This window comes from Schistocerca piceifrons, chromosome 2 (assembly GCF_021461385.2).
Source record: "Schistocerca piceifrons isolate TAMUIC-IGC-003096 chromosome 2, iqSchPice1.1, whole genome shotgun sequence".
Classification (NCBI taxonomy): Eukaryota; Metazoa; Arthropoda; class Insecta; order Orthoptera; family Acrididae; genus Schistocerca; species Schistocerca piceifrons.
In genome coordinates this window covers 370102681-370128206 of record NC_060139.1, presented here as the reverse complement: position 1 = coordinate 370128206, position 25526 = coordinate 370102681, and the positions used below count along the sequence as shown (strand labels likewise).

At 40.9% G+C, this 25526-nt stretch overlaps 1 protein-coding gene across 1 annotated transcript; it reads left to right on the top strand.

Annotated features, from left to right (window-relative positions):
* Positions 1 to 2074: 2074 nt before the first annotated feature.
* On the top strand, positions 2075 to 21256 carry LOC124775400 (cuticle protein 18.6-like). Its single transcript, XM_047250234.1, has 2 exons — positions 2075 to 2157; positions 20647 to 21256. Exons 1-2 carry the CDS (start codon positions 2075 to 2077, stop codon positions 21254 to 21256), a joined length of 693 nt encoding a protein of 230 aa, XP_047106190.1.
* Positions 21257 to 25526: the final 4270 nt, after the last annotated feature.

Genomic DNA, 25526 nt, shown 5'->3' with positions numbered 1-25526 from the left:
TTTTTCCCTTATATGGTAACCGAGTGTCATAAGAAACAACTTGAATAGTTACAGCCAGTTTATTACTGAATAATTTCACTTTTAAGAATTTTAGCCTCAGTCTACTTTCAATTAACTCTTGTATAACCGAGGCTTCAGTATATGAGTAAAGTAAAGAAATTTCAAGTTTAAAGTTGAGACTCAATCACTGGAAAAAAATCCAAATCTAAGGAAACGCACAAATTAAGAATCCGGAAATTTAATTTATTTTACGTATGGGTTAGGGCACATGGATGTTTAGTTTGGTATATATTCTATTATTTATCTCTGTTCAAGTCAGTAAAAAAGGCTCAGTTATTCGGCCAATAATTTGAAATCCAATTTGCAAAATAAGTAACTGCAAAGTAAAAAGTGTTTGCTTTTGTTCTAAATTTCTTTCATGACGTTACGTTGAGGTCACTGAAACAACCTTCAGTTGCCACGTCAGTGTTTAATAATATATGTTTTTGTTTCCCATCATCTTGTACAGGATTTTGGATGTAAATTGCCCTAGTGGGCTCGTGACCGTTAATTATTTCCTTTTCGTTCATTAGTGTAAGTTTTGGATTCATGATCATTGGTACCCCTTTTCTGTCCAGTGTTGTTCGTGAATGAATGCACAAAATAACTTTCATTTTTGCAAATAATAACCCTGTCTGGTTTAACTAATTTTTATTTTTAGTAGACTTTTCCATCAGAAGGGTCTGTTGTACACTTTCCTCCTACTCCAATTAGTAAAAATCCATTAGTCATACACCCGATCCACGGTCGTATGTCATATCGCAAGCAGGAAAGGGCGATTAGTAAGGGGGAGGTTACAAAGTGTCTGGCGCAGTTACATCGGTTACTGCTGCTACAATGGCAGGTTATCAAGATTTAAGTGAGATTGAACGTGGTGTTATAGTATAGTATATATGTATATGGTTCACAGCATCTCCGAGGTAGTGATGAAGTGGGGATTTTCCCACGCAGCCATTTCACGAGGGTACCATGAGTATCAGGAATCCGGTAAAACATCAAATCTCCGACATAGCTGCGGCCGGAAAAAGATCCTGCAAGAACGGGACCAATGATGACAGAAGAGAATCGTTCAACATGGAAGAAGTGTAGCCCTTCCGCATATTGCTGCACATTTCAATGCTGGGACGTCAACAAGAGTCAGCGTACGAAACATTCATCGAAACATCATCGACTTGGGCTTTTTGGAGCCGAAGGCCCACTCGTGTACGCTTGATGACTGCACGACACAAAGCGTTACGCTTCGTCTGGGCCCCTCAGTACTGACACTGGATTCTTGATGACTGGAAACATGTTGCCTAGTCGCACGAGTCTCGTTTCAAATTGTATCGAGTGGATGGATGTGTACAGGTATGGAGACAACCTTATGAATCCATGGGACCTGCATGTCTGCAGGGCACTGTTCAAGCACATGGAGGCTCTGTAACGTTGTTGGAGATGTGCAGTCGGAGTCATATGGGACTCCTGATACGTCTACATACGACTCTGACAGGTGACACGTACTTACTGGCCATCTGCACCCATTCATGTCCATTGTCCCTATGGAAGGACTTGGGCAATTCCAGCAGGACAATGTGACACCACACACGTCCAGAATTGCTACAGAGTGGCTCCAGGAACACTCTTCTGAGTTTAAACACTTCCGCTGGCCACCAAACTCCCCAGACATGAACATTATTGAGCATATCTGTGATGCGTTGCAACTTGCTGTTCAGAAGAGATCTTCACCGCCTCGTACTCTTACGCATTTATGGGCAACCTTGCAGGATTCATGGTGCCAGTTGCCTCCGGCACTTCTGCAGTCATTAGTCGAACCCATGCCAAGTTCTGCTGTGGTACTTCTGCGTGCTCGCGAGGGCCCTACATGATGTTAGGCAAGTTTACCAATTTCTTTGGCTCTTCAGTGTATTTAACTTAAACTAACGCATATCACCGGTAGCAGAGCGCGGTTGTGCTCTGAGTCCCCTTGTAGGATGTAACAGTAACATTCATAATGTACTATATGTAGTTAAGGTGTTTAGTATTTGGTTGTGCGAAGATGCACTCTTGTTCCATTATGTTGCAGGAAGACAGAACCAAGTGGTTGCATCCCTGTCGCTGCATTGGCTTGAACCAGATTAGGTGAGTCCAATTAATTTTCGAATGGAACATCAGAGGGCGTCAATGGGTGGGAACGTTGCGCGTTTGTGGGGAGTGTTGGACCAGCCAGATACATCATGGCTGATTATTTTGGTGAAGTAGGTGCTGTATTGGCCTTGAGTACTGTGACTTTGCCGGCCGAAGTGGCCGTGCGGTTAAAGGCGCTGCAGTCTGGAACCGCAAGACCGCTACGGTCGCAGGTTCGAATCCTGCCTCGGGCATGGATGTGTGTGATGTCCTTAGGTTAGTTAGGTTTAACTAGTTCTAAGTTCTAGGGGACTAATGACCTCAGCAGTTGAGTCCCATAGTGCTCAGAGCCATTTGAACCATTTGAACTGTGACTTTTCCTGGTGTGCTAAATACTGTAACTTTGATTCTGTGCTCAATAAGGAGAGTTAAGGCCGACGTTAATGACTGGTTGTATATAACACGCGATTTAGAGTATATAAGGGATACTCCAGAACCGCTTGGCAGGAGCAAATGATTTTGCGATCACACCTCAACAGGCTGGTTTTAGACCTGGTAAAAACTGCACTTCACGGATCCTCTGTCTTACCTAGTACATCGAAGATAGTTTTGAATCACATATAATCACCGGTGTGGCCTTTGTTAACCTTCTGTTCCGTACGACACTGAAAGCCATAAATTATTCCTGAAAAAATTCTACGACATCACTAATGACTCTATTTTAACTACCCTAATTGGCAACTTCCCTAGCAACAGGAATTTCTGCATGGAGTTTCAACGACGGCACAGTAGATGAAGGTACAGAGAAATGGGCTACCCAAGGGTAGTATCCTGGTCGCTATACTCTCTAAAAGTTTTCTGTATGTGGGTAGTCTCGCGTTGGCCACCCATGGAAAGAACTTCCATAATGCTGATAATAACCTGTCTGAAGCTTTGGAAGAACTAGGACGGGTCTACAAAAATTATCTAACGTCTAATCCTACCACAATGCAAGTCTATGCTTTCCACACAAAAAGCAGACAAGCCAATCAGCAACTAAATACATCATGGAATTGCACTCAATTCGGACATTCCTTTTCTCCAAAATACCTTGGGAGGACCTTGGACTGCACCTTAGACTCGCATTGCCATAAGATGAACATCTGCAAGGAACAATATCATACGGAAACTGAGAGGATCTAACTGGGGTGCACATCCAGCCACTATCCGGACTGCTGAATTGGTGTTATGCTGTTCTGCGGGTGAGTAGGCAGGGACTGTCTAACACAATTCCTGCCATGCTAGGCTGGTGGACAACGATCTGAATGAGACGTGTCACATGATCAATGGATGTTTCAGATCAATTAAAGTTGAGCAGCTACATGCTCTAGCAGGCATAGCTCCGCCATACATCTGGCGTGAAGCAGCTCCCAAGCAGAGGGATGTAGAGCTTTGACCTCTGATATTCACCCTCTGTTTGACCTCTGCCCAGCATCGTCACATTTGAAGTCGAGAAAGAACTTTGTATGAGTCTATGTCAACAACAACAATACAACCCAAAGGCTAGACATGCGGGAAAACAGAGTAGAAAATGGTTCAAATGGCTCTGAGCACTATGGGACTTAACTACTGAGGTCATTAGTCCCCTAGAACTTAGAACTAGTTAAACCTAACTAACCTAAGGACATCACAAACATCCATGCCCGAGGCAGGATTCGAACCTGCGACCGTAGCGATCTTGCGGTTCCAGACTGCAGCGCCTTTAACCGCACGGCCACTTCGGCCGGCAACAGAGTAGAGAATGTCCCTCTATGGTGCAGAAAAACTAAAGAAAAACTACATCCTGGCCATCATGAGAACTCAACAGATTGCGAATCTGGTGTTGGTTGGTGTACAGCAAATCATGAAAATTGGGGATATATTAGTGGACCCTCAGCCTGTGGGTGTGGGGAGGAAGAGACAATGTCTCAACTGCACAGCTGCCATTTGTGCCCATCATCAGGCACCGAACAAGATCTAATGCTGGGCAGCTCTAACGACTTGGACTTATTCCGTTTGTCGGTGAAAAAAATTAATTTGTTTGTTAATTCCTCTACCCAAAAATGTATTTGACTTTTTACTCATGTACAAATTCTAATGCTTGGACGCAGCCCACCTGGAGTTGAAAGTGATTTAATTACTGTCATGTTTGACTATTTCCACATTTAAATGTGTTAATGTCTATGGTCCATGCGCACGTATTTATAACTGTTAAGCTTTTTGTTGCCTCCCTTGTAATCTATACCTTTGACACGAATAAAGAAAGCTCCCAAACAAAAGGCGACTATCAGCCAGTTGCTTCAGCAAGTGACGGAATTGAAAATCGATCTCAATGCTGTGAGGGGCCAAGAGAAGGGTGGTATAGTAAGCAGAGACAAACTTAGTTTCCGTACAGGCGGATGACTCAGTCCTATTAGAAGGGAGGTCGTAGTAAATCATATTGTCTGCTGACGTATATCAGTGCCGGTGCATAGAAGGTAAGGTCTCTTAATGAGCTATATAAGTTAGAGAACTTAAAAAGGGAAATGGACAGTAGAAGTTAGAATAATGGGAGTCAGTGAAGCGCATTGTCAAGAAGAACAAGACTTCTGGTCAGGTCAGTACAGGGTTAAATGTGCAAAGTCAAACTAGGGTGCTGCAAAAATAGATGTAATAATATAAAGAAAATAATACATGTAAGCTATTATGAACATCACAAATGCATCATCGTATTCAAAACACGCAGGAAGCTAATACCCACAAAAGTAGTACAAGTTCTGATGTCTACTAGCTCTGCTGACGAGGAAGAGATTGAAACAATCTATCATCAGATAAAAGGAATTATTCATGTAATTAAAGGATACGAAAATGTAATTTGATTCAAGAAATTATTTGGATAATAGGAACAAAGAGAGAACGAAAAACCGTAACAGAACATGGGCTGGGAGAAAGAATGGAAAGGGGAAGCTGCATGGTTGAATTTGCGCAGAGTGTAATTTCATAATTGCTAACACTTTATTTCAGAATCATGAAAGAAGTCTGTATATGGGGCAGAGACCTGGGCTCACCGAAAAGTTTCAGATCCATTGTATAACGGCAAGGAAAGTTCCGAAATTAGATTTAAACTGTAAGACAGTTTAGGTGCAAATGCTGATTTTAGCCATAATTTATTGGCTATGAACTGCAGAAATTGCAGAAAGACAAAAAATTGAGGAGATGAGATCTGTATAAATTGAAAAACCAAACGTTATTGAGAGTTTCAAAGGGACCATTAGGCAACAATTTGCGGGCACAGGGGAGAGAAATGCAATAAAGACGACTGGGTAACTTTGAGAGATCAAATGTTGAAGGCAGTGGAAAACCAAATAGAAGAAAAGAAAAGGATAACACAAGAAACATTTGTGAAAGAAGAAACTATAAAATGCAGAAATTAAAGTAGACGCCTAAAATACGATATTGTGATAGGATTCAAAATAGCTAAGCACTCATAGCTGAAGGATAAGTGCAAGGCTGTAAATGCATGTGTAACTGGAGGAAGCATAGACGCTGGCTACAAGAAAATTAAAGCAGCTTTTGGAGAAAGAGAATCAGCTTTGTGAATATGAAGAGCTAATGTGGGAGGCCAGCAATAAGCAGGAAGATTTTAATATTCTTTTCATTAAAACGTTTGCTGTTGGGTATAATAGTGGGCCTGTGTACGGGATAACAGTAGAAATAGAAACACAAACACAAACACACACACACACACACACACACACACACACATACACAAAAGTCTCCTCTGTCCATATAGTGAGCCTATGGATGGGATAACAATAGAAACAGAAATACACATACACATATACACATACACAGACACACACACACACACACACACACACACACACACACACACACACACACACACACAAAAGGCTCCTCTGCCCATATCCTTAACGAGTTGGCTAGTACTCCTTTCCTGAAAAACTTCCAGATAGTGCTTTCCACACTTCAATATAGGTAAAGCTTCTTTACCTATCTGCAGGTCTGGTAATAAATCTAATAACATTGTATCTGTCTTCTAAAGACAATTTTGTGCATGGCACTAAATTTTAATAAATTGTAATGTGCTGTCGTCTGCAATGTTCAATTAGCACATGAGGTTTTTGCATTCTCTTTTATCCATATTTGTTTACCTACTAAATTATTAAATAAGACTGTAATGCCATTATTCGCTAAGACTCAAGTTTATCTCTATTTAATGCCCTATGTATAATGTTAAATATGTATTGATTTAATGTAACAGTAATGTACGCTTCCTTTCCTGGAAGGCCATCTTTGTAATTAATCACTGTGTGACATGACTGTCCCATATTACTATGCAATATTGTTTCATTTACTGATATTATTGTGTGGTTACGTTATTGAGTGTACTGGACGTATGCGCCTGGGACCAAAAATTTGTGTTTTTCTTGATAGGTAGATGCACTCTTACTTAGTGTGGTCTTAGGTCCTGTTTGTCGGCAGAAGGTGAGCATCCCTGGGGAGTTAGGCAGTTTTTGAAGAAGTTGGCCTGCTCTGTGCTTTTGATGGTAGAGCCGGTATTTACCTACCAAATTATTAAATAAGACTGTAATGCCATTATTTGCTAAGACTCAAGTTTATCTCTATTTAATGCCCTATGTTTAATGTTAAATATTTATTGATTTAATATAACAGTAATGTACGCTTCCTTTCCTGGAAGGCCATCTTTGTAATTTATCACTGTGTGACATGACTGTCCCATATTACTACGCAATATTGTTTCATTTACTGATATTATTGTGTGGTTACGTTATTGAGTGTACTGGACGTATGCGCCTGGGACCAAAAATTTGTGTTTTTCTTGATAGGTAGATGCACTCTTACTTAGTGTGGTCTTAGGTCCTGTTTGTCGGCAGAAGGCGAGCATCCCTGGGGAGTTAGGCAGTTTTTGAAGAAGTTGGCCTGCGGCCGGCTCTGTGCTTTTGATGGTAGAGCCGGTATTTGCTCTCGTTCAAAGCAGAGGACACCGTGCCACCACTGCCGTTTTCAGGAATTAATTGAGTATGACATTTGCCTTTTCTGTACATACTTCAAAGGACAGGATGCCGTGGTGCTGCCTCGCCAGCATAGAAAGTTCGATTATTTTTTTTCCAAAATTTTGGCGAATCCAGTTGAATGAGTTGCCCTGCCACCATGCGTGGTGCAAAGAGCCTGGTCAATTGAGGAGACACTGATCCAGAGGAGTACCACCATATATTTGTTGTTAATATGCATTTGTACACCAAGAGTGGGAAATTTCTGCTGAGTTCCCCTATCTTTTCATAAAATAAGTGACATTCTAGTTCGTCATATTGGAATCAACATTATGTCGTCCCTTCCATAAAGAGTCTTTGTAAGTGAACTTTCAAATCTACTGCAGCATCTTTGACATTCACGTACTTTTCATATATTGCAAGCAAGTCAAAACACGTGACGTGGATTGATAATTTGTTTTGTGACCCAACAAAAACACTTAATAATGAAAACGAGTATAAGCAAAATAATACCAAAAACTATATGAATATGTTTCATTGGAGAAAAGCTGTGCGAAACAAATGTTCCAGGATGGGTATTTCACGTAAGTTGCAAACCGACACAAGTTTATAGTTCAACCATCTTCGTTACGCGCTTACAACTTCTGTGAATTAGTGTTTATTTCACGGCAAATTCACTTCTATACCATTATAACATGTGTCTTGACAAAAGCATGAAAACCGTCTGATGATTAAATGTATTAATTCGAAACTGGTGACGGTTTGTTTTGAATAAAGTAACCTAAAAGCAGTTCCTCGCTGGTTACTGCTGTAAATCATCAACAATCCGTATGATATAACTGCTAGTCTCCAATCATATATTTATTTGACAAAACTGCATTAAGTAAAATGAATTACAGTCATGTTACAAAATAACTAATCACAACTTATGAATAGTGATGGTGAGACGAGCTCCTTGAAAATTAATCCATACATACATATATACATACGTACATAATACTTTAATCCTTGTTCCATAGATCATGAATATGACATTTCATAATGATGTGGAACGTGTCGCTTTAACATAAGTTTTATTTACACAAAATAATTAATTAATTTTTTAAATTAATTTTTATTTTTTTACTGTTATTACCTCATATCTAAGGATTCATCTGTTGAGTAGAAAGAGTTGTCATTCAAAAATTCTTTTAATTTGCTTTTACTCTTAATACTATTTGGCAAATGACCAGAGATTTTTGTGGTAGCATAATTCACCCCTTTCCATGCCAAAGTGAGATTTAATCCAGAATAGTGTTTTTAAACATATTATTTATAAACTTACTAACGGTTATAACTGTTATTCTTTATAAAATTCATAACAACTGAAGCAGTCACGCAAAGTATACAAATAACCTGTCTTTCAAAAGCTCATGATACAGCAATGAAGACAAATCACATTTATTATTAATCAAATGTACTAATAGTTATAAACAATATTTTGAGTAATATGAGAAATATGCCTAAATTACGATTTACCGATATGAAAACACTTTATAAAGCCAGCATAAGAATTTCAGTCTAAGATCCAGCCAATTCCTACGCTGATGAGGAACATAACTGGTGGAGATCGTTTTACGATCCTGTATCAGTTCAGTTACATTTATTCAATATTTAGAGTGGGCAGCACAATTTGTTCGATGGTGGCTGTAAGGTACTCAGGCAAGGATGCCAATGTGGGGACAACACATGATTTCTATTCCAGCGATGGAGAAGCCTGCCTCAGGTTGGGTGATAGATCTAGGAAGGTTCTATAAGCCACCCTCCATACTATTTATTGATTTATTGTTGATTATTATTTGCCCTAGTCTGGCTGGTTGGAAAATTAAGCATCGGACATTCATTCCTCAGTCGACAGTTTTGAAGGGCAAACTTACTGCAAAAGCACAAGCACCGATAACGAAAGTTCTGACTGTGAGGCTACGTCACATGCCCTACACTCCGACACTGTTCTGTAATTCATTTCCTTCCAAAATATTCTAACAATAATGAAAAGGTCGTAATATATTAACATTTTTGTACGACATAGTCAATTTATTACACCTTAAATTAAAATATATTGTCCCCACTGATTCTGGGCGCACTCACACTACAGTTTCCTGCACATATATATCTCGAGATTATACGAGTTGACCATATTACGAGGGTGAGTCAAATGAAAACCTTAAATTTGCAATAACAAGTCGAAATTTCTCGCCGTTACCCTGTAAGTTGGTAAGCGTTTTACAAACAGCGTGCAGAATGGCCTGTAGGTGGCAACATAGTGAAAATGCACTCATACCGTCGCAGTATCAGTATAAAGATGGCAGCCCCACTTGCGACTTGCACCAGGGAAGAACAGCGTTCTGTTATTCGGTTTTTGCGTAGTGAAGGTGTGAAGCCTATGGAAATTCATCGACGAATGAAGGTTCAGTACGGTGATGCATATTTGTCACAGTAGCAAGTCTATGAATGGCGTAGGAAGTTCGCAAATCGTGTGACTTCAGTAGAAGATGCTCCTCGTCAAGGTCAGACACAACGAGTTGTGACTCCACAGGACATTGCAGCGGTTGAAGCCATAGTGAAGGAAAACCGCCGAGTGACACTGAATGACGTTGCAGCATGTTTACATATTAGTCGTGGGTCAGCACACCACATAGTGCATGATGTTCTCCAGTTTCACAAAGTGTCTGCAAGATGGGTGCCACGGCAGCTGACTCCTGAAATGAGAGAACGACGTGTTGATGCTTGTGAAGAACTTCTTCGGCACTTTGAACGAGAAGGTGATGGCTTCGTTGCAAGAATAATTACTGGGGACGAAACCTGGGTTCACTGCCATCAACCGGAAACGAAGAGAGCGAGCAAGGAATGGCGCCATTCATCATCACCAAAACCAAAGAAGTTTTGAACAGAACCATCAGCAGGGAAGGTTATGATGGCTCTCTTTTGGAGCATTACATGGCTAAAGGGACCACTGTCACCAGTGCATCATACACAGATCTCCTAAAAAATCATTTGCGTCCTGCAATCAAATCAAAGCGACGTGGATTGCTGTCAGCAAGTGTCCTTTTGCAACATGACAATGCAAGGCCCCACACTGCCCGTGCAACTGTTGCAAAATCACAGATCTGCATTTTGAGTGCCCTCATCCACCGTACTCACCAGACTTTGCCCCAAGTGATTTACATATGTTTGGACCACTCAAAGACGCAATGTGAGGAAAGAAGTTCCATTCTGATGAAGAGGTACGCCATGCGGTGTATGAGCGGTTGCGCGGACTAACAAAAGAATTTTTTTCTAAAGGAATTTATGCACTTTGTAAGCGCTGGAAGACTTGCATTGAACGTGGGGGAGATTATGTTGAAAAGTCATACAGCTCTGTACCACTTCTGCACAATAAATAATATTAAAAAAAATATTTACGGGTTTCATTTGACTCACCCTCGTATTTCAACCACGGTAACTTTGCTTACACGCATACACGTCCCAGTGACGTGATGGCTCTGGCTCGATTCTGTATAATCTTTCCACAAAATACTTCACTTTTATGCGTCATCGCGCGAAGAGCAAGCATCCGGTTTCTGTCCTGCTGGTATGCTCTGGCTGGACGGACTCACCCCTTCGCGCCAAAGGAATTTCAGGCGCTGATTTGTCCCTTCTAGAACCGTGGCATCTCCGTATGCGCTGTAGCAAAGACGCATAAAACTCGCTGTGTCCTGAAGTTGCGATTTCCGGGCGTTAATCTTTAACGTGCGGTCGCAGGGGTGCCTTAGCCCCCATGTGCCCGCTTGAGATGTGACAAGTACGTATACGGCACAGACGTCAACAAGAATCCTACCCTTCCGTTCCCATGAAACCTGAGAAATTTCGCCCCATCTCGACTCTATTACTGTCCAGCTGATGCTGTGCATTACGTTCCTTGTTAGACACTGTGTATACAACTCAACAAAGACCGGTACCACCATTAGAAATTGTTTGTGCGCCGTATCAGGCTCCAAACTATTTTCTACACTCTATTTTCATGCTTTGAGACACTTTCGCTCGATGACAATGGCTACACCCTTACTGTCAGCTCTCCAAACAGAGTTTGGACTGAGAACAGAGAACTCTGAATACGGATCTTTCGTTTCCTGGTTGTCTTCCCATGCCGACTGTTTGAAGATTTAAGCGTCATTTTTTGCTATAGCATGGTGTATTAGTTTAATGTCTCAGAGTATGAGAAACTCGCATTTACCTTGTTGTTTGTGCACCTTGGATGCAAAATTCGTTGGGGCATTTCTCTTGTTTTTTTGACAATGTGACTTGTGCGGATAAGGAACGGTAATTTATTCTTCTATCAGTCTTCCTAATGATGTCCATCAAATTCCCACATTATTAGCTTCAATTTTTCGAGTTAATTTTTTGTGTTTCTGTTTTCCAGGAGAAAACCTGGAGTAAGATCCCATGTGGTCTTTAAATGTAAATAAAAATTTAGTAATTTGTGAAATCGATTTCCATTTATGAACCCTACTTTCTACGACTTCTTCCATGATTAGACAACCTTTGTTTAACATTTAACAAATATACACCAAGGAGCTGTTTCAACGTAAATGTTGTTTCCATTCTGCGCAGTATGAAATTTATTAATGGAATGTTGTGAAACATGCGAAGCTGTTTATTGTGGTGTCGCAGATTTTTGTTTCAGAGTTCAAACCATAGTAACGCTGATTAGTTTCAGATGTTTTGACAAGAGTTATGCTGCAGTGTTGTATGTAGCAATAAATGCATAAAGTCGTTTATCACTGTTAAATGTAGATTTAAACATTTTACTATGAGGGCGCAAACCATGACGATTTATCCAGCATTTAAAATGTATGTAAGTGAAATTTGAATAAAAAAGATGAATGGTGGATGTTTTATGAATACTTTCGTTGAGGAAGGTAGTGGTCACGTGGCCGAAGCTCTAAATAAGCATGCAGTTGCAAGACGAAATTAACGTAATGACAAGTGTTATAAGTACATACATTACCAGCCGAAAACAGTAGAAATTCATTCATCAAATCTCATGGCTCGTAAAACAAATTTCAGCTTCTGTAAAATATAGTTTACTAGCTGTTATCCACAGCTGCGCTCGCACCTTAGTAATTCCGTTATGATAAGTGGTGATGAGGAAGTATACCGGTTATTTATAAATATCTGGATAGATAGTGGTGTAGATAACTATGTGTGTACGAAAACAAATTTGTCTGCTGGTATGTAGGTACATAATGAATGTGTTTCAATCTTTTTGTCGTATTTTGAATTTTAGTTAAAATATTAAAATGTTTCTTTCGTACCATGTATTTATTGGAAGATTCTAACACTGTTGCATAGACAATGTTTTTGGTATAGCCCTCTTTTGCAAGAACTTACGTATTTCATGGGCTGGATAAACGTGAGCACGCCACATAGAGCTGTCTGTGATAAAAACACATTCTTTCGAAAAGCACACCGGCAACTTTGAGTAAGTATATGCCATTCGGATTTATTTATGGTCTATCCAAAAGCGTTTTAGGTGGGAGTTGTAATATTTTAAATTTAAAAGACAAATCCTTTAGTTTGATTGAGATTCGTGTAATCAAAACAGTTTCTACTTTAGGTGAGCTACTAATTATAGTAGCCCTAACAATATATGTGTAATTTTTACTCACGTATCGTTAAACGATCTGCTCGTATCATGATTTCTCTTTAAGAGGACTGAAACACCAACCTTTAAACTTAGTTCATGAGAAGGCATTTCCGACAATTGGCACTTCTGACAGTTCCTACTCTACAAAATCTCGTTCTACTTGTGACAATTTTTTTTCCTTCATTTAGCAGTCTTCCAAATTCATTTGTTGGCGCCGAAACTGCCCTTTCACAAAAACATACTTTAACTTCCAAGTTTTCTTGCCGTTCACCATACACTCTGTTCAACAATTCTTATGTACTGTGATCAATATTACAGAATTCACGATATAACGTAATAATGCCGTTGGCACCGGTATCAGAACGATCTTCGCCGATTTTCGGAAGAGCATCCCACATATTATGATGATTCTGTATCATTGTGCATTTTCAAGTGCATATTTGTTGTTGAACTATATTTTTTAACATGTTATCGTAAGGTTGACGCCTTTCAACATGCATTTATTTCATCTTCCGGAGCACCTTCAGTTATTAACGGCAGAGTCTGTTAAGACATTGTATACCCAAAGTAACTGTTTACGTTCTTGCAACATCCGTCCACGGTTGCTGGTTTAGGTATTATCTTCGTGAGCTAAGTTCAGTGGCAGCATATGTACTGAATGCGACTTTCGGCCACAACTGATCAGCGTAGCAGCTGTTCCTGAGAAGGCAATTGTAGCAGCAGCTCTTTATTTTCCGAATTTGGCTAAGAGCAGAACTTACATGAGGACTTACCAGTCGCCACGACGCGCTTCGTGGAAGTATTTCATTTGACGTCATTTATGTGACTTGTGCGTCGATGATGATAAAATGATAACACTCCCACTCAGTCACGAGCGGAAAAAGTCCGATCCCATCTGGAATCGAACCAGGTACTCCTGGATTGTGAGTCAGAAAGGCAAACCGCTCAGTCTCGATCTGTTGTTGCGAAACAATACACGTCTTAGAAGTCATAACACAAGCGATATGCTGATCGGCTAAGGTGTGACCGGCTTGTCACTGATATTACTATAGAAGTATGGATTAAACATATAGAAGATTGTATAAGTATTGTATTGAAAACGCTCAACCGTATTATGTAGAAAATATCAAACAATAAAAGCTCTTTCACAAACATAATACAATTCTAAAGTCAAAGAGTTAATAACTTTTTCAGAGGGTAATTATTAATCCATATTTCGCGTTACATTCGTCAAATGAATAAATATGTGGTAATACACAGCTTATAAACTAGCCTATGTTCTTCCTCAACATTCAAGCTTCCTCCATATCAAATTTCATCAAAATTGGTTCAGCTTTTTAGTCGTGAAAGCGTAACAGACAGAGTTACTTTCGAATTTTTAATATTATTAGTAAGTATTAGTATTGAAAGTATTAGCACAGTATAGTATAAAGTATGTATCAGTATTAGTATTAGTATGGATGATTAAGGGGAGCGCGAACTGCAACTCAGCTTATCTGCTTCGGGAAATAAAAGCGAAGAGGCTTTTACTTTTGACGGCTGTGTATATAACACTTCTCACTCTTATACCACTTTGATCTCAGTTACAGATCGACGCCGCTCTCTTGCCCATGGGATATCCGTGCAAGGTCAGCAGAGAGAAATTCTTGGGCATTACACGCCTGTTTCAAGAAACTTTATGTTGACTGGCTTGTCTCCACTAACAAGTTGTTCAAAATAACTGCTGAAGGTCTGATTTTAAACAAAAATACTGCTGTAATATTGGCAAGTAAATGTACAGGAAAACAGAGGAAGTTGTAAAATATGGGCAACATACGTTGTAAGGATATCTGGGTTACTAGCATTGATTCATCTGCAGTGGATCTGATACGTTGCCATGTTAGTGATTATTACTCCAGAAAGGGACATCCAACACTCAACAAATTATTGGCCACACTTAAGGTAGCAAGCCATTTTCCAGGCAACTGCACATTGCTGTTTATAGTTCAATACAATGTGGGTTTTCACTCCGAACATTTCTGTAGCTGCAAGCTGTTGTAGGAGAAAGAAACTATGGCTTGCTGACGACGCCAGCAGCATTAGTAAGGGCCTAAATTAAAAATTACATTGCCATTAATAACAAAAACCTCTCTTTCTGCAGTCGAAGTACTGGCGAACGAAGCTGTCAGGAGTCATCACTGAAGACTGCAAGAAAGCCGCCATTCATACAAACATACATATCATGGTAAAACATTGTAAAATAAAGATATTTTAGAAAATCCAAGAGAGGGAACAGGTCATTAAACAAGACAGTGTCACTTCAAGCATATGTGATGACAAAGAGAGTAGTGTTAGTGGGGTTCTTCCATTGTCACCACAAAAGATGATGCACAGGCGAAGTTAGCTGAACCTTTGGAGTTAGCAGTTTAAGTGACTGCATTATACTGTCGTTTATTTTGACTCTTAATAACAAGGATATTGTTCCACATCTGAGTTAAAATAAAGTTTATCACAGAAATTCAGTGGTTGCCATACAGAAGAGATCTGTCGCAATGTTTACAACATAACGGTAGAGAGACAGCATGAAGGTGGTTCATTGAACCCTCTGCTAGACACTTTATTGTGAATAGCAGAGTAAGAACGTAGATGTAGATTTGGATGTAGATAATTGCTGCAATAATGAGGTAAAATATTTTGTATCACTATCATTCTTTTTTACAAACTTATAAGAATTCTTACCTCGATTAGGGCTCATAATTTTTTTATGTTAGAAATAAGTACAAAATCTGCTCAAAACAAATAATAATGAGGCAATTATAAATCTAGCTATCTGCATATCGTAATAAAACCAAAAAGGCTACATTTTGTCCAAATTACCGCATTTTGCAGGTATCTGACAGAGTTCTGGTTCGGACCAAATGAAGATGTAGGGTCCAACGTATTTGTAAGATTCTGTTAGGAGAATACGCTCACTTAAATTCAAAAGCAAAAAGTTTCTTGCAATATGAAAATTTGCTAACATCAGCAGGAAATCTATTTTCGTAAAATTTCCATGCATCATCTTAAAAAAATTGTTGCCGAACGAGTAAATAAAACAAAAATAAAATACAGTGCAGCTCTTACAGGACACAGGGATGTCAGTTTCATCTTTGTACATTGAATTGTTTCGAGTTTGAGAGAGTTAAATGAAATGAAAGATAACGCTTTGCGTTCTCTGCAGGAGACAACTCTGCTCCGTGCGTCCGTGTGCTCATGCTGAAGTATCAGCTCTAAAATGATTTCGAATAGAGTACAGAAGCATAATGCATAAAAAGAAACCGTAAACTATTGTCAAACATTAGAATTTTTCTAGCATGTTATATATTTTCACACTTCATTTTCATTTGATTATTCAATCAGAACAAAATATAAATTTTTCTTATCTTAGGGCATGACATCACTGCATAATCGCGAAATGACCCTTCTATTAAAAAGTGTATAGTAGGCATATGAAAAAGAATCTTAAATAGTTTTATGTCGTATTTGTCGCCATTTGTTTTTAAATTGTAACCACTACAGTTGAATCAGTTGCTTTCTTTCGAAACAGGTGTTTTTCAGATTTAAATGGTAGTTATGACCACGGCACTCAGAGAATCGTAGCAAATTAAAGAATTCTTCAGTCGGTCATCCTCATCTGCCTCATGTCGTTGCAGGCTACAGCTGTCCGTACAACAGAATTCATTTGAAATGTGAATTTCCTAAGACTCCTTCAGGAAGAGTAACTGAGCAGCCGACAGTTTCCACTAGCTTCGCTAGATGGCGGCGATGATGCAACTTCAGCACTTAACGCGGGATGCTGCGCTCTTACTGAAGTCTCCTTTTGCCATCCTGGAACTTGGTTGGCATCCTTAGGTATGATGATTGTCCATATTTACAGATAACACAGTTTTTCCCGGGTGGTACTGAGATGAAACAGTATAAAGAACAGTACCAGGCAAAACCCATCAAGGCGTGCTGCTGAGGTGCTTCAAATATTTAGTTTGCGATGGTCCAGCTTTAAGATATAAATGACAGAAACAAGTGAGCAACTGATCTATTATGAGAATTAGGAAGAAAACCACAGATGAAAATGATGAAAATCTTAATCTTTTTATTGTTGATTATGACGGTTAGAAGTTTTCTTCGTACGAATATAAAAGCTTTTTAGACCAAATCCTTATTTAAAGGCCGTAGATGCCACTTTAAATGGCAGCTTGCAGAGTGAAACACACCCACTGGTTGCTCTATGACTTCTCTTAATTCATAAGCCTAAGGATATTTTTTCCTCTGCTTTGAGCTTTCAGAAGTTGTTTGTTCTCTTATTCAGTTATTCCCTAAAGTAATAAGTAACACATGGTTTTTTTTTGCTTCTAAGCAAAGAAATACCGAGGCTGACCTCCAAAGATTTCAAAAAAATGATCTGACGGACCTGGAAGAAAGAACACAATTAATGTAATATTAGGTTTGTGTGTGGCATGCGTACCATTGGAATGAAGTCAACACTTTATGTGCCATTATGAACCTGATAAGTCTTCTTCCAATATTTCAGAAATATAATTCTTTACTGCTTGCTGGTTGCAAATCAGTGACAGTATAATCTATTAGCGATGCGGTGAAAGAAACTGTGAATTTAAATTATGAATGCATAGCAGGAAAATATTATAGACACTGTAAGTCCAATAAAATTTTAAACTTAATTTCCTGTAACTTCCTTATTTTTCTAGCCAAATGTGCCTTTTCTCTGAAACCACTTATCCCGGAGCAATGAAATTCTAACAGTCAGTCGTCTTAATATTGGTGCATGAAGTGAGATTTTTCTTGACTTCCTAGTTCTATTATAGTGTCTTTTATTTTAAAAATACGTCCCAAAACGGGTCAATATTAAATTTTTTTCGAAATTATAATTTAATATATTACTCCTAAAAATGTCACCTTCTTGGCGAACAATGTAAATGTATGTGAAAAAATTTAAGTGTCCTACTATTAACGCTTCCTGAGAACGGATACATTGAAAATGATCAATTTAACAAGGCGGAGATAGAAAGTACCTTCTCTCCTAAAAACTTGGAACTAGCTCTCCTCTTGCAACTGATATTAAGCATAGCAAATTCTGAAGTTTTTAAAAAATATTTCTTTACTTTTAAAACAAATACGTTTCAACCTTCCTGATACACCAACAAGAGAAGGAGGAAAGAAGGGAAGAAGGTTCTTAAGAACGAAAGGCCGTGTCGCATCTAGGAAACTGCTTAAGTCGGGGTGCCCAGTTTAGGATTTGAATCTTGATAATCGGGAACGTCGCCACCGGTAGTCTACAGAAACATGTTAGGAAAAGCAATGTACAAATTTTAAGTACAGCTAGCTACTGAAGAGTTCCAATAAATAAATTCGGTTCCAGATGGAATATTATGATCTCTGTTGAAAAACTGTAGATATGTTAAGGTTGATCTTGTTTCGTCACATTCGGTTATCTTTACTTTTTATCGCTGAAGAGAACTTGGGGAGATGGGAGTATGTCCGCCCATTATTTAATAATAATCATTCAAGTGAACAAAACGGTATACAAACTTAATATTGTCCCATGGCTTATTCTTCGAGGCTGTAGAAGGAGGTAAGTGAAAACGGATTAGATCCTCGATGGCTTGGACGGTGTCAAAATGGTCTCTTGCAGATTACGTCATAATTAATCGAGTATAATTACCGCCCTTTTTAAGAGCTTGCAGTATTCCACGATCAAAACATAAAAGGAATAATAGTTTTCCCAAGTCAGCTCATCAGAGATTCCCTCTGCCTCCTGCATGCCAATCTAAGGAGAGACAGGTATTTTTTTCTAGATCGCAAAACTAAATACAATCAATGAAATACGGCACAAGGGCATAACCCGTTCGTATCTCTATCGCTGAAGTAAATCCATTTTGTGTGCTGCGAGTAAAGATTCTTTCGAGAATCATCCCCAAATTGCGTGCGTATCTGATTTTCCAAATTATTAAATTATTTTGCTGTCACTAAGCAAACAACAGTTTTATATCCCCTTCAGTAAACGGGAGTCACACTGGAATCACATACACAGGTTGTGAAATATTTCACGTTCCTTTTGTTAACGGTACAACAAGAATGTGGAAAACAAGAGAATAGTTGCACCTATGAATGACCACCGTTTACCTCTACATATCCGTATATAACTCGGAAGCAGTACTGAAACGAAAATTTGCGTTACTGTAAGGCATGGGAATTTATGTAGACGAATGAGTCCACTTTTTATACACAGCTCTTTCTGTTCTACAAAGTTCCTCTTATTGCCTAAGGATATGGAATACATACGTGAGAACAGTGTAATTTTCCTTGTGTCCGACCATGCACTGATTTTCGCATGGCCTACGGAATGTACTGACGGTACCAGGTTTCATCTCCTGTACTGGCACGAATATCCAACAACACGTGACCACGGTGCTTCGAGCGACTCCACAAGATGCATTTGCTGTCGGTTTGCAACAGTCTTACGACAAATGTCATAAGTGTGTTGTAGCAAATGGTGATTACTTTTCAAGACCAGTAAAAGTATTTTGTTTGTAACTTTTGTTTCCTTTATTATCTGAGACAATTTACCGAAGTTTTCAGACCCACCATGTATTTTTTGTTCCTTTGAACTAACGTATCAATACATATAACGTTAAATATGAGGCGGAGTGTAAAATTAATTTTTAAAATTTTCTTCCCCCACATTTTGAGCAAAATGCAACGCAAATTGCAATGTTTTATTCAAATTTGCTCGTAAAAAGTAAACATTAAAGGTAATCTGTACTTTCTTTATGTCTCCTGACACTCGCCACTGCCTTTTGCAATGTAGAAAGTACGCACGCGACAAGCGCGACAGGGGTCAGGTTAACCGCGGTGAATGGCAAAAATTTGGCGCCGCGGGGGGGACCAAGCGGCGCCGGCTGTGGCTATATAAGCTGTGACCGCCGCCCAAGCAGGCACACAGCAGCGGAACGTAGCAGCAAACAGCAACAGCAGCAGCATGGCGTGCAAGGTGAGGCAGCCGGCAGCAGCGCACTCTCGTGTTTACCAGGCGTCGTGGCGACGGCTTTGCCAAGAATTAATTTGAGTTTACTTTCACTTCCCGTATACTCGTAAAAGAATTGAACACAGTGGACGGTAATGAACGACAGACGTGTCTTAGACGGCGAATTTTTTGTTGTTTTCGTAACATCATAATGAGATAGTCTATTAAAACATTATTCCAAGTTCCTCCATGTCTAACTTTTAGGCTACTTGAGCCAGGATGATTATCAAAGAAACAATGGATATTCGTGCTATTTAGAGGAAACACAATTACTACATTATGCAGTGATATCTAAAAAACTTTTAGAATTGGAATACATTAATATAGTGCGTTGCTTTGCTATTTAAATAAGGATGGGTGCCATTGACAAGCAGTGTTACCGACCTGGACTTCCTTTCTGTAAAAAAAAAAAAAAAAAAAAAAGAATTAATGAATTATTTTGTATTATATTCAACGGATGCAGATACAATTATATATTTCTTCGAATAACATCTGCAGCGTATGTTCTAGTGCTCATTAGCGGTTTCCAAAGAGCCATGTCCCTGCGTTAGCTGTTTTGCTTCGAATGGACTCTTCATACAGCAGAAAATCTCCACTTTATTTTGGCCAAATTTTTCCTTACTTCACATTCCCACTTACGAATATTGCAGATACTTTCTGCAAGGCCATACCAATACTGGAACCTATGTTCTATACAAAGGAGTGGCACTTTTTATCTCAGACTGAGATGATAGAAAGAATGATAACAGTGTTCTCTTTCTCTGGCAGTTCATCATTCTGTCCGCGGTGGTGGCCATCGCAAGCGCCGGCTACCTGGGCGCCCCCGCCGTCTACGCCCCTGGCGCACCTCTGGCTTCCCGAGGATACGCCGCCCCCGCCTATGCTGCCCCCATCGCTCGCTACGCCGCCCCCGTGGCTAGGGCCTACGCCGCCCCCGTAGCCAGGGCCTACGCCCCAGCTGTCGCTGCCGCCCCCGCCGCCGTGGAGTACGACCCGCACCCCGAGTACAGCTTCGCCTACAACGTCCAGGACGCCCACACTGGTGACTCCAAGACCCAGCACGAGAGCCGCAGCGGAGACGTCGTCCAGGGCAGCTACAGCCTGGCCGAACCCGACGGCTCCATCCGCGTCGTCGACTACACAGCTGACCCCGTCAACGGCTTCAACGCCGTCGTGCACAAGGAGGCCGGCGCCCACCCCGCCGCCGCCGCCCCCTTGGCCGTTGCCCACGCCCCCGTGGCCGTCGCCGCCCCCGCCAGGGCTTACGCTGCTCCCATCGCCAGGGCTGCCTACGCCGCCCCCGTCGCTAGGGCTGCCTACGCTCCCGCCCTGGCCTATGGTGGCGCCTACCATGGTTAAGGACTGACATGGACCAACCAACTACTCATCCTCATTTTGTACAAATTTTGTATCCATTAATGAACATCAATATAATATTTATCTAAACTATTTAGTGGTACATTATTACTTATTTTCATTTTCATCCCAAACCCAGCCTTCCCAATGTATGCAAAATTACGATGGCTCTCCCAAATGTACGTAATTGAGCTACAGCATTATAACTATTTTCAGTACTTGTAAATTATAATACGTAGCCAATGTTGTATGCCATGTAGCACAAGTTGTAGAATGTCTACGCCATAAAACATTTCCAGCAATTTAACCAATTACCAGAAAATAAGGTAAATCTGTCACCATCTAAAAGGTTGTTTGAACACTGCTGTGCCTTACAACCACTGGCTGTGAACAGGTTGCATATGGATCAAAGGTACCGACCAACCACCGAGTCATCCTCAGCCATTAGGCTTCACTGGATGCAGGTATAGAGAGGCATGCAGTCAGCACATCCCTCTCCCGGTCGCTGTCGGTTTTGCAGCTGCTACTTCTCAGTCAAGTAGCTCCTCAATTGGAACCGGTGTTACTACTGCGGCAAGGCCGTTGGCACTGTGCTGTACTAGGCATGGCTTTATTGGGCGCAGTACTCTCTGAACGGACTTACCCAACCAGTTATACAGAAATACTTACAGCGTGACTTGGAGTCCGATTCACGTCACGTTGGAGCTCAGCGTTTCCACATTAACAAACATAGCCAGGGGGGACAGATGTCATAATTGACAGATTGGAATCTGAAGCCATATTGATGGGAAGTAGTAGCAGCAGTGTGCTGTGCAAGGTGAGAACCAATTGGATTGAGACATTGGGGGAGAACAACACAGTTTATCCATGTTCCAGAAAGAGATTTCGTGTCATGTATCACTGTTAGGGAAAGAACTCAAGGTGACATCTATCTCTGTGTTGTCCTGCTATGTAGGTATGTATTACTTTTCCAAGTAAATGTTTCACAATGGTACATACTCCGTTTCAGAGAGTAAGATTAATTCTGGATCAGGTCTTGTAGACTGTGACTAAGCCATTTCTCCGCAGTATCATATTTAAGGTTCCGTGACTCAATCGGTGAAAACGAAACATTTAAAGGATCACTTTGTTGTCCGTCTGTTTGTATATCCGTCTAGTTATACGACTGTTAAAAACTTTTACTTCAGGAACTAGTAGACGTATGAAGTTCAAATTTATGTGATGTCCTAAGGTCTATGATTCCCTGGCGGTGTAAAAGATGTAACCTTCTAAGTTAATACAGTCAAAACGTACGGCCATTTATGTCACCTATTCTGTCACTCGCAAACTCATCAAAACCGACAGGGTACTTCCCATTGATCTAGAATCATGAAAGTTGGCAAGAAGAAAGGCTTTACAGTATCATTAATTTGTAATTATGTCACTAAAAAAAATTTTTTTTGGCATCATAGTACGGAAGATAAATGTTGTAATACACGGTCAACTCTTTTTAATAATGAAGGAAAAAGTCAATAAATTGTAATTGTATCAGACTGTCTCCGTTGTCGTCCGTATGTTAACACGCCATGTTCTCATGAACGGGTGGGAGTATCAAGTTGAAATTTATGTGTACTCCTTAGGTGGTGTAAAGAAGTTAAGCTTCTAAGTAAGTGGAATTAAAATATACGGCCGTTTACGTCACTTATTTTTATAATCTCAAATTTAGGTTTTAAAACGCCTAAGCTACTTCCCATTCACCTAAAATCACTATATGTGGTAAGAAACAAGCCTTAACAGTCCTAGTAAAGGAAAAAATTGAAAAACGGTTATTTCGAAATTATATCAAATGAAAAAAATATTATTTGTCATTTGTTATCCGACTTCAAAGTTAAAATTAAAACGTTCTCGAAAGTTTTGGGATTCTCGGACAGATATCTTGCCGGTCTCTATGTCGATAACCATCAAAACTCGTCGTGATTCTCGATTCCTAGAATGTATTAAGTGTGTACATACATAATTGAGTTTGTACTGAACCTTCAGAGCGCGAGTCCCACTCGCATCTGGCACTGTTTGCTGGCGTGTCAGCCCCACAAGATACGCAGGAGAACTTCTATTAAGTTTGGATAGTAGAAAAGAAGTACTGTTAGAAATGTAGTTTCGAGGACGGGTTGTGAGTCACGTGTGGACAGCTTAACCAGACTTTGGCAGTTCCGCAGTGCGGACTGCTCACAGCCGGCCCTGCCGCTGCGCGCGTGTGGTGTTTGTTTACTTCTTCGTCACCGCGCCTCTAAGTCGAACAAACTGTCATGCCCAACTCTTACGTGATGATGTCAAGATCCTTTGTGACGATCTCATCGGCATTGACATATCGATGGTCAGCAGCGTCCTTTATGTTCAGATGACTTTTGGCGTTACCTGCGACAAGATTATCCAACGGACTCGACACAGACTCAAATTTCGATACTCCGACGACTACACCGGGCCTGTGGGCGTGGACCGTGCCCGACTTGGCCTTCGAACGATCAGTATTTTCGAACTACCATTCGAGGTACAGGAAGACGTCATCGAGGCGCTAAGCTCGGATGGAAAAGTGCACAAACATATAGCCGAAACATGGGTACATTTTCGTAGGCGGCTACCGAGCAGTGATGATTTACGACGGAAAACCCCGAACATGTCTCTGGTTGTGGCAAAGAGGTCAACGTCCGTAACGAATACCTGCAACGCCGCATCACACAACTACGACAAGAACACCGACCGAACCACAACCGCCTTTCCATTCACCTATGTGGCGGTCACAAGACGCAGTTCATAACGCTCTCCAAGGACTGACACAACCAATGGCGTCACAGCACCTTGCCACCGACAGTGCTGTCCGTTAACATAAGTTCCAACAGGACACATCCACACTCGAAGTTCACAGGAAGTGAGAGTCTTATTCAGATTGAAGACCGAATTATTCCAACCCCTTTTTTTTTGTACCGGAATGTCGTAAGTATCTTCCTTCCTCAGATACCGTCACACGTTGTCAGAAGGAAAAGTCGCCCAAACGCCTCACGAAACGCAGAAAAACATCAGAATCGACCAGTGTGTCAACTTCGCAGGACGAAGAGGTGGCGCACAAATCTGACTGCGTAGACGACAAATAATTCTTCTGCTGCCAGAGAGACGCATTCTCCACAAGACTGTGATTCGTCCACCAGAGATTGTGAGCAGGAAACACGCCCAGAAGCCATGGAAATAGCACGCCCGTCGTCGCCGAAGCGACTGTGCCTACATGGGCAGCGCCGCCACCTCTCGCCAATGTTGAAATTGACGGACGGTTTTTAATGGGCAGATGACGTGGATTTGCCACTCCCACCTGATGCGGAGATGATAAATGTTCCTTCATTACAGTAACACTAAAATAGGGGATCATCTCACAACGACTCCTACAACGACATCTTTCAACAGATAAGAGCACATCAGCACCACGGATCCACCACAAGGCAAAACGAATAGCTGCTATCAACATCAATAAGATCGGCTACCACGTTAAGGTTTACGACACGATAGGGGCAGTGGACACCGACATAGCCCTTCTACAAGAACTGAGGACAGCAACTTTGTCTAGGTCTCATTGATACGAGAGATACGCCGCGCCCACGGATATGGAACACAGGCGTAGGACCAGCCTCGTCTGAGAACATACTGCGGTTTACGATGTTGAAGATCCACCAACGGTGGCAAATGTGCATGTGTTAAGCGCATCATGCGTCATGAGACCACACTGCAGTGGTGGATACTGTACGCCAAACCGGCCATCCGCAGCACCTTGACACAATACGGTGGAGCCAAAGTCAGGTGGAACCACCTCACAACAGATTTCTATTATAGTGCTCAGTGCTCCCTCATGGGCCATCCCCTGTCCCCAGATTGTCTAAAAGAAGCTCAATGCATCAAGCTAAAAATTTTAACGCTGACCCTGACATTATAAGACCACGCGGCCAAGATATTTTAATGGTGAAGAACTTTCTATGCATCATAACGTTCGAAATGTTCGTCGACGTCGACAGACCTTACTGTCAACTTTAGACCTACCTGATGGACGACGGCTGACATCGCAAGCTGCATCGCCCATACCTTCACAACGCACTACAGACACCACCATCCAGAAGTACCGATGGTGCAGACGCTATTGCTGAGGTTCCCCAGGAGATCCATCATACACTGGACGCCGCGGCAACACCCGTCCTTATTGCGGAAGTGATGGCCGACGATATCCTTCGACCTGTGGCCAATGGATCACTGACTG